The sequence below is a fragment of the Limulus polyphemus genome, unplaced genomic scaffold, assembly GCF_000517525.1.
Source record: "Limulus polyphemus unplaced genomic scaffold, Limulus_polyphemus-2.1.2 Scaffold5973, whole genome shotgun sequence".
Taxonomy (NCBI): Eukaryota; Metazoa; Arthropoda; class Merostomata; order Xiphosura; family Limulidae; genus Limulus; species Limulus polyphemus.
Genome location: NW_013671583.1, coordinates 19,868 through 31,806, shown reverse-complemented (window position 1 = coordinate 31,806; position 11,939 = coordinate 19,868). Strand labels below are relative to the sequence as shown.

At 29.6% G+C, this 11,939-nt stretch overlaps 1 protein-coding gene across 1 annotated transcript in view; it reads right to left on the bottom strand.

Annotated features, from left to right (window-relative positions):
• The window catches only part of LOC106473209 (SWI/SNF-related matrix-associated actin-dependent regulator of chromatin subfamily E member 1-like), a gene marked incomplete at its 5' end in the record, with an annotated part of 46,089 nt that overhangs the window by 19,189 nt on the left and 14,961 nt on the right, over nt 1-11,939 (bottom strand). The window contains 3 exons of the mRNA XM_013933892.1: nt 2,116-2,165; nt 4,734-4,809; nt 10,057-10,188. Of these exons, the coding sequence (XP_013789346.1) occupies nt 2,116-2,165; nt 4,734-4,809; nt 10,057-10,188 (258 nt within the window). The remainder of the gene's footprint in view (nt 1-2,115; nt 2,166-4,733; nt 4,810-10,056; nt 10,189-11,939) is intronic.

The window sequence follows — 11,939 nt, the reverse complement described above, 5'->3', positions numbered from 1 at the left end:
GAATGGAGACTATTTCATTTAATAAACATTTTGTTTTGATATACAAGTTGTTTGGGGTTTTTCATCTAAAAAAAAGTGACATTAATTTCTTGACGACCCAATATTAAGAATTTTTTATTTCATGTAGTTAGTGTTAATGGGAAGTTTTTGTTTAAGTTCTGTGGGTAATGTTTTTAATTTCTATAAATATATTGTGGTTCTTAGATAAAATGAAAATAATACAGCTAGTTCAGAAGCACTTAATTATTTTTAACGTTTCATATCAGAGCTCTCACTTTTTTACCAAAAATAAAAGTGTTTTTTGAGTGCAACTATAATGATATACAAGTTAATTTCTTCAGTTTTGCAAACACTGTGGGAAAAAGCAGCCTGAAGACAGAAGCTATAAATTAAAATCTGGTTTTTCTACATTCAATACTTGTTTAGACACAGCAGTAATCAGAGACCTTGGAATCTTTTCTTATTGTTTCTAGTACCATGTTTCTTGTTGCTGATAGTGGGATTTTGTTATAATTAGGTTTGGAATATGCAAATCAGCAAAGCACATATTTGTCATGTTGCCAGATGCAATGCCTGTAGAACTGTGGAAATGGGAAATCACCATCTTTGTACACAAGATGTATTATGGAAAAGAATCAAGGATGTGACAGCCTTATGACAGAGCTTTTTATGAAAAAAACTGCTGCAGTTATCGCAAAAATCATGACTTTAACGATATGATGAGGCTCTAAATCCCTTTAATATAATGTACTTAAACCTTGTATAGGCCACCTTGCAGTATTGTTACCTGAATTCTTGGAGTAGAGAAATATTTCTCTAAATTTCTAAATGAAATAATATACAGACACCTCCCCCCCCTCAGCAAACCTGTTTTTCAGAATCTTAACTTTTAAGACCTGTATAATTTCACAAATAGCCTGTAATAGCAAATAACAGTCTGTTATTTAATGCTTGAGCCTGTAAAAAATTATTTACAGAAATAAAACTTTCTGCTCTTCATTTAAAATGTAAAATTTACTTCAGAAGAAGAATACATGAATGGCTGCTTCAAAGACATCAGTACAGTGCTCAAAGAGTAAGTTCTAAAATGAATATTCTCGGTTATAAGAATGATTATTAGGTAGAAAGTGGGAAACAACTATGTTTGAAATATTAACACTTTTATAGTTCTTGTAGAACTTAACTGATTACAATATAACACCCTGTGTAAAAATAACTTGTATTTCAGTGAGTTGTAGCGTGTAATTTGCCAAATGTTTTCAAAGGGTGAAAGCAGCAGACACTGCTGGGAAATAGTTTTAATATTACATATTCAACCCTCTGTAATACTGTAGTAGTTTGGCTGGTTAAAAGCTGTTACTAGTAAGCACAGTGGGTGAAACATATAAATCAGTTGGTACAACATTTGCCTGGCAATACATATATATACATACATACACACACACATACATACATACACACACAATATATATTTTCAACATAACTTATGACAGTACATTACACAATGATGTTACTAAGTCATTACTGATCGTACAAGATTTGTGTTCTGATCAGGTTACAAGAATTGCATCAGTAAGCAAAAAACATACCAAAAAAATCACAGATGTCAGTGAATATGAATAAAATTAAAATTGGTTGGGTATATAAAATACGACTTTTTTAGTAAACAATAAATTTAAAAAATTAGTTCTCTGTCTTTTTGTTTTTACTACAGGTAATAATACAACTGATATTGAGTATATTCAACTGTTTCAATTCCACACTAAGTCAGTTTATAAAACTAGTCTTACGCTTGTTGAATTTAGTGGGACAATACATCTTTCTCAGCTTGACATACCTTTGAAATTCAAAGCAATTATGTCTTTATCCTGCTTTTCTTCAAGTTTATCAACTGTTAGTTAAATTCAATTCTTTATTTATGGATAGGTTTAAGAATCTACCACTAAACACAGTTTGCCATTCAGGAAGTCAAATTACCTAGACAAAAATGTATTCCTTTTAACTTTATAATGAATGAGTGTTACTCCAACCATTTATAATCAGTCTTACATAATATTTATGAAAAGAATTAGGCTACCCAATTAATAAAAGTTCTTGCTCTATTACAGAACTTACAGATGCAGGACTCCTGTCCATGGCTTCTTTCTCTTCTGCAGCCTGCTGAGCTTTTGGAAAAAACACACAAAAAAAAAACAGCAGTTTAAATTTTTTTTTACCATAATGTAAAAACTAATAACGTAATATTTTATTGTTTCATCATGTTTACATTGCCTAATGTAGTATTTTACTACTGAAATCAATGGGAAAAAAAACGAAGTACATCATTAGTTAACCTACATTTGATTGACGCTCATAACATGGGTAATAAAATAAAATTACTAAACCCTTATAGAAAATTATTATTCTTAGTTGAGCTTTTCAAGAAACTTTAAACAATATAAAGCAAATATGTTATTTCATGAAATAACTTGTATGCTTGTTCCAATGCTGTAATTTCCTTACACATACACAGTTTTAATAATGCTGTAAGTAAATATACGAGACATTTGAATGTGTCTCCTGATGTATTAAACATGTGTAAATTGTTGACCATTTTAAGTGAGAGTAATGTAGAGAAAATAATTTCTTTTCAATGAAGTAGTTTTACTCTAACATTTCTAAACTTATGAATGGTTACATTATAAAAATATTCAATAGCAGTAAAAAATTACCCCCGCAGGCCAACAAATATTTTAAGACCTTCAGGTTTAATAACAAGATCTTAAACATGATTACTGCACCAGTCAGTACAATATTTAGTGAGAAATAAATATTAGAAAGAACTACATTTTTAAAATTCACACAAGTTCTTATCAGTTGTACATAGTAAAACTTTTGTTTATTTTATCCCACCTAATGATGCCAGGTAAATCTGGTGAAACATTGTGAATAAAATAAAAGTTTTACTATGTAAAACTGATAAAAAATTGTGTGAATTTAGTGAGAATGATTTTTAACTAACACTTTAACAACCTACTGAGGAATATAGCAAATACTAAGTTCCAAAGTTAAATAATATTTAAATATGACTAATTGAAACTGGTCAAACATGTAGAAATTTAAAATTTAGGCTTAACACATTTGCTGCCATGTGCCCCACCCCACTGGTGGGTTACATATTACAAGTGGCCTCAATGAGATAATTAAACATAGTATAGTTATCCACATAAATATCAGACACCTGGATTAAGTATGAAATGAAACGTGTGGTTGGTATTAGTGTAGGAATTATGAATACTACTGGTGACAGCAAGCGTGTTAAAAAACACAAGTCAGCTATATAAAAACGAAAAATAAATGAATCAGACTTAGCAGAACATTAGCTAAGAATTCTGATTCAAACAGTGATTGGAATAAGATAAAGTTAATTAATTATAAAAATAACAAATATGAACTAAATATAATAGTGTCATTAGAAATATTTAAGAATTTGAATATAACTTTAAAAAGTAATATGGCTCCAGAAATTGTAGAAGTTCATCTTTGGGAATTCTTTTTTAAATAGATAATAAGTGGCAGAACCATGTATATCAAAAAATTGGTCAATGTGTTTGTCATGATATAAAAGATTGTTTAGTTTAGATATAATTGATTTATTTTAGTGAATATTTTATTATTATTTAGTTTTTGTTATAATAAGAGTTAAAAGCTGATGTTGTAGGAAGTTATGTTTATAATTCACTGATGTTGAGACCATCGAACACCATGTGCAATACAATGACATCAAGAACATAGATATTTTTAGAAGGCCAGATGATTAAGTGATAAAGATATAAATAGTGTAAAATGAATGGAAACAGCAGACAGACAACAGCAGAAGAAAGTAAAGATACGGGTAAGGAAAAGTGTGGTGTGAAGTTAACTACCACAGACGTGATAGGCCTAACATTGAATATGTTAGAGTAAGACTAACAGTAGAAATGGAGATAAGTATAATAATTATTCTGTCAAAGAGTGGTTCTAAAGTAATTAAATCAGCCTGAGTGCACTTTGACAAAAGGAACAGAGGATATTTAGAAGAACGAAGACCAAACGATTACGGCAACTTGCGCCATAACTGCAAGTGAATCACACACACAATACTAGTGCAACAGTAATTATTTTGAAAACAAGTGAAGTGTGTGTTGTTCATTTATTGCTGAATTTATCACCAATAAGTCATAGACACCTACTGTTGAAGAATCCTAAGCCCAATAACAACACCGTATATATATTTATACTATTAAGAAATATACGTAAAAACCATTTATTTTGACAACTGGCAAAAATAATTATATTTTAAATTTTGACAGTGCTTGCATTATACAAAATAGAAATATATAATTAGTTTTTTTCCCAATGCTGTTTTACCTCCTGATGTAGTGGGTCTGTGTCCCACTAAAATATGTAAATTTTTGGTAAGGCATGGTGCTTTCTACAATTTTAAATTATTGGGTACTTTGACCATTATTCTAACTGAGTATTTAATAAATATTTTAGGTAGATTTTGATGTTTATACTCTTAAATTTTTCATTAAATCAAAACATTTAAAACTGTTCAAAGTTTAAAAACATATTGTACACTTACTAAACAAAGTTCCAACCACTAAACACAGATTTAAAATTGTGTTTTTGCATAATGAAGTAAACCTGTACAAGCTAGTACTTCAGTTTGTTTTTTAAATAAATATTTGCAAAAGCATTCAGATAAATACCTCGGACTTTAGCTGCAACCCAAGCCTGGTAAGCCGGGGAATTGTGGTATGATTTCAGTGCTTCATTGTACTCCATCTAAAATTTGGAGAGAGTAAATATAACTACAAATGAAGTATCAACTACAAACAAAGTCACATAATACACTTTCTGACTACTCTAATTCACTAACATTTCTTCATGCAAGTGCTGTTATTACTAGTGATTCTTATCCAAAAAAGTTTCAATTTAGCATTAAAACATAAGACATTATTATTAGGATTACTGCTTTAATTATAATAAAGATTAAAAACATTACAAAATTGTTAAAGTGCTGCAAAAACAGTGTTGGTGTTTTTCTAATCTAGATTAACAGCAAAAACAGCCTTGTGTTTAAATGGTGCTCTAAAGTTAACTTCTATTTTTAAATGAAGGAAATGAAATATCACAAAAAAGGAACACATCTCGCAAGGTAACTCAGCTTACCAACACTCGCATTCAGAAACAGATAAAAGTAAATAACCATGAATTAGCTTGCAGGTTCAATGCATTATAAAGACTAAATTAATATTTTCAGTCATAAAAATACAACTATTTTTTCTTTCTTTTTCAACACTTTTCTGAGGTTTACAATTAATTTCACTCAACATTATAAAAATTTTACTTAATCTAACAGATGAAAGCACATGGCAATCCTCACAACATTACATTTCAGTCATTCAAGGAATAGCACTGTTTTTAACAATAACCAGAAATTATGTACACCTGACACTGTCCATGATCTCGTGATCTCCACGGTAATACAAATAAACAAATGACTGTAGAACTCAGAGATATGTTTAAAAATGATGTTACATTAAAGGAACAAAGAAACATTTTTATGTATAATGTAAGTAAAAGAACAAATAAAATTTTAAATTCAGAAGTGTCTGTTTTTATCTAATGAACACTGCCACATTTTAAATATTATATTTAATTTGTTGGTCATAGTTTTATGTTAAAATTAATCAGCCAGACACAATGAATACACGGAATTTCTAACTGTACTTTTATTTTTTAATTATTGTATAAATTACTTGTAACTTAAATGCATTTTCATTTTGAAAACTACATCTGTAAGTGAAATAATTAAATTTCAATTAATTCAAAAATTAATAAATACTTTGCAAAAATAACCAAACATAATCAAGTGAGCAAATAAAAAAGTTATTACCAAATGTTTCAGTCATCAATGTAAACCTGAACTGTAAATAGAAAGCTAGTACTAAGTTTTAACATTTTTTAAATAAATAATTTAGGATCTTGGAAGAGAAAAACATTAAAATTTAATACTCAGGAAAAAAATATTACACATACTGAAAAATTTCATTTTTACTTGTAGTTTACTGTCAATTATATATATTTAATATATATGTTTTTATAGTGTAGTTTAATATTTAACCTTTCCAGAATGGGTACCTTTTTAACTCTTTCAGCACGGGCTCAGTTAACAGCATTTGGCACATTATCAGTAAACATTACAATGCTTTAATATGCACAATATCAAATTTTTTTAAGTCTTAAGGTTTGTTAAGCAATGCTTTTCTCATGCCTTTTTTTTTCTCTTTGTATGTTGCCTATTCAACACGCAAAGTAATTTTCACTTTAAGATTAAAAATACTTTCATGCATCAGAAAATTTTCAAATTTCACATGTGAAATCTTTACAATGTCCAGATAGTTATCAAACATTTCTTAAGAAAAAAAATATATATTTTATCTGTTAATTTCAGTAACAGATCTCTGTACGGGTTCGGTTGGTTTGACCAATCTCATAACCACCATAAAAAATTAGGAAATTAATATAAATTATGCCTCTTTCATTCTAGAACAACAATAGTTTATAACACAAAAACTTAAATGTTTAGACTAAATAACTTAAATCTCCTAACATTATACATTTATTATATTAACCTTTCAGCTGTGCCTGCCTAACAATACACAAGTTACAATGATGCGGCACACATGCTCTCATGTTACCGTATCCAATAATATAAAACTGACCATTAGTCTTTACAAGGTGACCTGTCTTGGCTGTGTTTAGTAGACTAGTATTTTGTAAAATACAATCACACTTCAATTATTATACATTATATATATGTATATAGATTATTAATTATAGTGAAATTCTATGGTATCGATATAGTAATTTATAATTTTTTGGTTATTCAACTGTATGTAAAAAACCTAAAAACATATATTTCATGTGCAAAATTTTAAAAGGCTTAGCAACCGAGTACAAAAATCATAACTGGAAGAGATAATTGTTTGCTTTACCTCTTTATTTACTGTTCTATGTTTTAAGAAAAATATGTTTAAGAACTTATTTCAAAATACTTTATCAAGCTTAGTAACTAAGTTGTATTTCGGTCTAAAAAAATATTAAATTTCGAGCAGACTAAATATACAACCTACCTCCTTGAAATCTTGGTTCAAAAGAACGAGACAGCGAACTAACATTTCAAAGTGGCTGAGAAAACCACTAGGTGAACATTCAGAGCTTTCAATTGGTTATTAACACATATATTGAAGTGTATACAAGGGACCATTTCCTAAGTTGGAAAAAAGTGAGTGGGGCCACTGTGTTTGATTCAGTACATGAGCGATATCTCGGCAAATAGAAAAGATACGAGGTTCTTATTTTATATTCCAACTTGTCAATATCGGTAATTTGAGTTCCTAATTTGTACGAAACAATAGACTTAGTATTTTTACATCACAAAAAACTAATTTAAACCAGTGCTGCATTCAACATACTATGTGACACACAAAAATCGATGGTTAACTGTTTTTTTTAAATCTATATTTAAATTAAGAAATTGAATAATGTATAATAGTAAAATTTGAATTATAATCTATAGCTCGATACCAAACTTATTTACATAAATTCACGAAATAGTAGTTCAAAAAAATTTTGAATGTGAGTCAACAAACACGATGACATGGCCTTTGATCCATGACCCGTCTGGAAAGGGTTAAAGACTTTTCTGTGCAAGTCACTGTGTTTCATTCAAAATTTAATTAAACACCTTTACTCTCAACATATGTGAATGAAATTAACATTATAATGTATGTTATGATTCAAAATTTTATGTTACCTACATTTATTTCAAAAGAAATCTTTAAAAAAACTACTTGAAACTTCAGATGTATTTTCATGTGACCAACGAACTATGAAAATTCTTTATTTCTGCACTCTGTATCCTCAATAATACAATGGTGGTTGTGTAAATGTATGTCTAGACTATAAGATGCTTACTTATCCTTTTGATTCATACATTTTAAAGTTCTCTGAATGAATACAGTTGAAACAAGTAATAAATTTTGTCAATCTGACTGGTGCCACACCCACCTTCAAAAGAGCTGTTTGAGCTTTACAGCCTACATGTAGAGGTTGCATACACATGTGTATAGTCATTAGAAAGAGCTCATTTTCACACTAGAATCTAACATTGGTTATTTTGAAATTGGCTTGCAGTCTTCATTATAGCGTACATGTAACAGACTGTATTATTGTTGGCTGCTTCATCGACTGTAGCACTTATGGTTGTTTCTTACCTAAATATGTTATAGTTAGAGATACATTTTAAATTGTATTTAGGTATTACTTTTATATTTTAGTTAATTATGTATTATTTATGTTTTAAAATGCATAATGATACTCAAGGCTTACAATATTACATGGTGCACGAACATTTTGCCAAAGGGTTGCGCATGTCTGCCAGTGACTCTGTAATATGCCTAGAGAGCACCACTGACTTGCGTCAAGATGAATAATAAGTGATAAAGGAGAAAAAAGTAATATAAAACATTAAAAATTAGCTATATGTGTGAAAAAGACCCGAAATTATGAATATAACCAAAACATTATCCTCAAAGATTTTCTACAAGATATGTACTTTTTTTCTATTTCCTAATTTCAATCATTTCACTGCATTGTATATTGATGATAATAGCTATAGTTTGTGATATGGTAAAGAAAATGAAAAACAAAATATAAGCATTTACCTTAAAAAAAACTTTTGATATTCATTTAGGAGGTTCAAGAGGTTATACAAATGAAATATGAAAACTATAAGATAAAGAAAAGTTTTTATACTTAAAACGAAAATCACCTTGCACCATTTTAACAGCCTGAGTGCAAATAACTATTCTAGATAAATAACATTTTTATTAAAAAGATGTAATTAAAATAATGTCATTTAACAAAATCTTATGAAGTTTTGTGAGGAACACACAGAGTTAGCATATTTTTGTTGCATAAATGTCCTTCCCTAGTCAAGCAGATGGTAATCACGTCTGCCTATGCTTAAATGGTTAAGGGTTAGAGATAGTTTGGTTACTGTACACGCTAGAGGAGTGTTAGCATTAACTACAACATAGGCTTTTCTCCCTTCAATTATGGAGTCCTGTCACAGAATGACTGTCAGTTCATTGTCCAGCTAGTGTGACCTCATCTCCCAATTTTGAACCATACCACAGACCAGGAGGAGGCAACAGGTTAGCAGCAACCTCTGCTATTATCTTTATATATAGGTTATTCAGTTACTTATTAATTAACTTACTTTTACTTTAAATAATTATTATTATTATTATGAGTATCAGTTTTACACCAAGTTTTCTGTGTAAATAAGAGATTGTGCTTTAATATAAAGAGGTGGAAATCAAGACTGCTAATTGCTGCTCAACACTATAGCAACAGGGCAAACATACTTAAGCCCAGCCAAGGGTCAACAACCTGATATATAACTGCACAATCTATGCAAGTTTAATCCAAGTTAATAACTGCTGCATTCTCAAAAGTATTAGAATATTAATAAGAAATTATAGACAATATTAATATTTTTAACCACAGTCATTGAGAACAAAAGCTATAAAGGCTTAACTAAGTAAGCCAAATAATTTTATATATTTTTACAATATAATGTCTTTGCAGACAGTGAAGTTGGGTATTTTACACAACAGTAATCAAGTCCATCATTGTTGCTCCACTCAGATATTAATGCCTTAAAAATTCAATGAATAGTCTGATATAATTTATCTGCTCATCACTCTAGAATAAGCAGTTGTTTTAAATTTATTATTAGCTTCACACCATAGTAACACATCAAACAAATATATAAACCTAATTTAATATAAAATCTCATAGCCTAAGTAAATAGATCTATTTTGTTCACCAGTTAATGACAAATTTCATTAAAAAGGAAACATGTGCTTTTCCTTGGATTTTTATATTTTTTTTAATGATTGATTATAAAAAAAACACAGAAATGATACAGTAACTGTTTTTAACACATTTTCAACATACTTTTTCAGTTTCATAATCATCAACAAATTCTTGTTTGGAATCATCTGGAAGGTCCCGCCACATTTGGCCAATAATCTTTCCTATCTCCCATAATTTCAAGTCTGGATTTTGTGCTTTTACCTGGTCCCAAACCTGAAAAAAATGTACTATATGATTAGAATCTAAAATTTTATACCAAATACACTACCAAACATACAATTTGTTTGTTCTGTTGAACTTTCCACAAAACCATCCCTAATTTTGCCGTGATATGCTAGAAGAAAGACAGCTAGTCAACACCATCCACCACTAACTCTTTACCAATGGAAAGTAGGGTTGAATATCACATTATAATGCCCCAACAACCAAGAGGGTGGAAATATTCAGTGACAGGTTTGAATCCCACGACTTGCACGTTGCAAGTCAAGCACCTCAAACATACAGATACGTCACTCATAAAATTAGCTTTCAGGAAAAAAAAAATTGCCTTTTTCGTTTCTACAACTAAAAAAATCAAATTATGAATTCTTACCTCAAATAAAACGTACAGATAGGAACAGAACCTAAGATTTGAAGACGAGGAACCCCATTGAGGTACCTGATGATGACAAAACCTTTTCAAAACGTTGTACATTTGCTGTTATGTTAAACTTATATTAAAGTTTTCCTTCATTACCCATTCAAACCATCTCCAACCATTATTAGTCTCAAAGTGGGTTCCTCATCATCGAATTTGAATTCATCACGGCGATTAACAGAGGTTGTGCAAGTCTAAACGTTTATCTCTGTTATTCCATATATAACTTTTTAAGTATGTTCTCTCACCAATCCACTACCATAAAAAAATCATACTATGAAACTATCTTTAAACTACGTAACCTGAATATAAAATCATCAAAAGGAGAAAAGATATTTCCTTCCTCAGACAGTGCCGCTCTGAAAAGCTAATTCCTAAATTTGTGAAGGTCAAGTTATCAAAAAACTTAAACCAGTTTTCAGGTATTAGTACCTGATGATGACAAAACCTTGTCAAAACGTTGTACATTTGCTGTCATGTTAAACTTATATTAAAGTTTTCCCTCATTACCCATTCAAGCAGTCTCCGACCATTATTAGAACCTTAGATGTTATTGCTGCTATCTAAGTATACTATACAAGCATGTTGTTGGCTTTTTAATCAACAGCATTAGCAGAGATAGTGCAAATTATCTGGCTGACAAATATTCAACATCACATGACTATTTAAACTCACAAAGAAGGTTATAATTTTAACTAACTAATTCTCATATGTTTTGCAAGAATTCAATCATCTAAAACGATAGAAATATTGAAGTTATTCTATGTAATTTTATAATGATACATACTGTACCATATATACAAACTTATGAATCACATTTTAGTATAAAATTGTAAGTTGTTTTGATAAAATCAGTCTTCACACCGGATGTGTTTCTTGTGATTAAAGGAGAATTGACTGAGAAATCTTACAACTTTGCAAGTATAAAACATATCAGCATCATAGAAATCACTGATCAGATCATAACAACTTGGTGACTAAGCAAAACTGTGAATTGGAGAGTAATACAAAAGACTACATCAATAACCTGTTACCTGTCATGGCCATTTTGTCTTATCATGAGGGCAAAATCACATTTGTGAATTGAAAAAATTATAAAGAACTTATCTTTTATTGGATTTCAGATTTTATTTTTGTAAACAGTGGCATAACATTCAATTATTTGTACAAAATTGTATTATTTAATGAAGTTTAAAGAGAAATGTAATAAAAAAAATCTCAAAATATGTTTGAAACTATAAATAAGCGCCCTCTAAGAAGAAAATGTTTTCAAAATTTTTTTCAAATTTTTCCTTGCACTTCAGCACTGGTCCTGCCATCTATGATG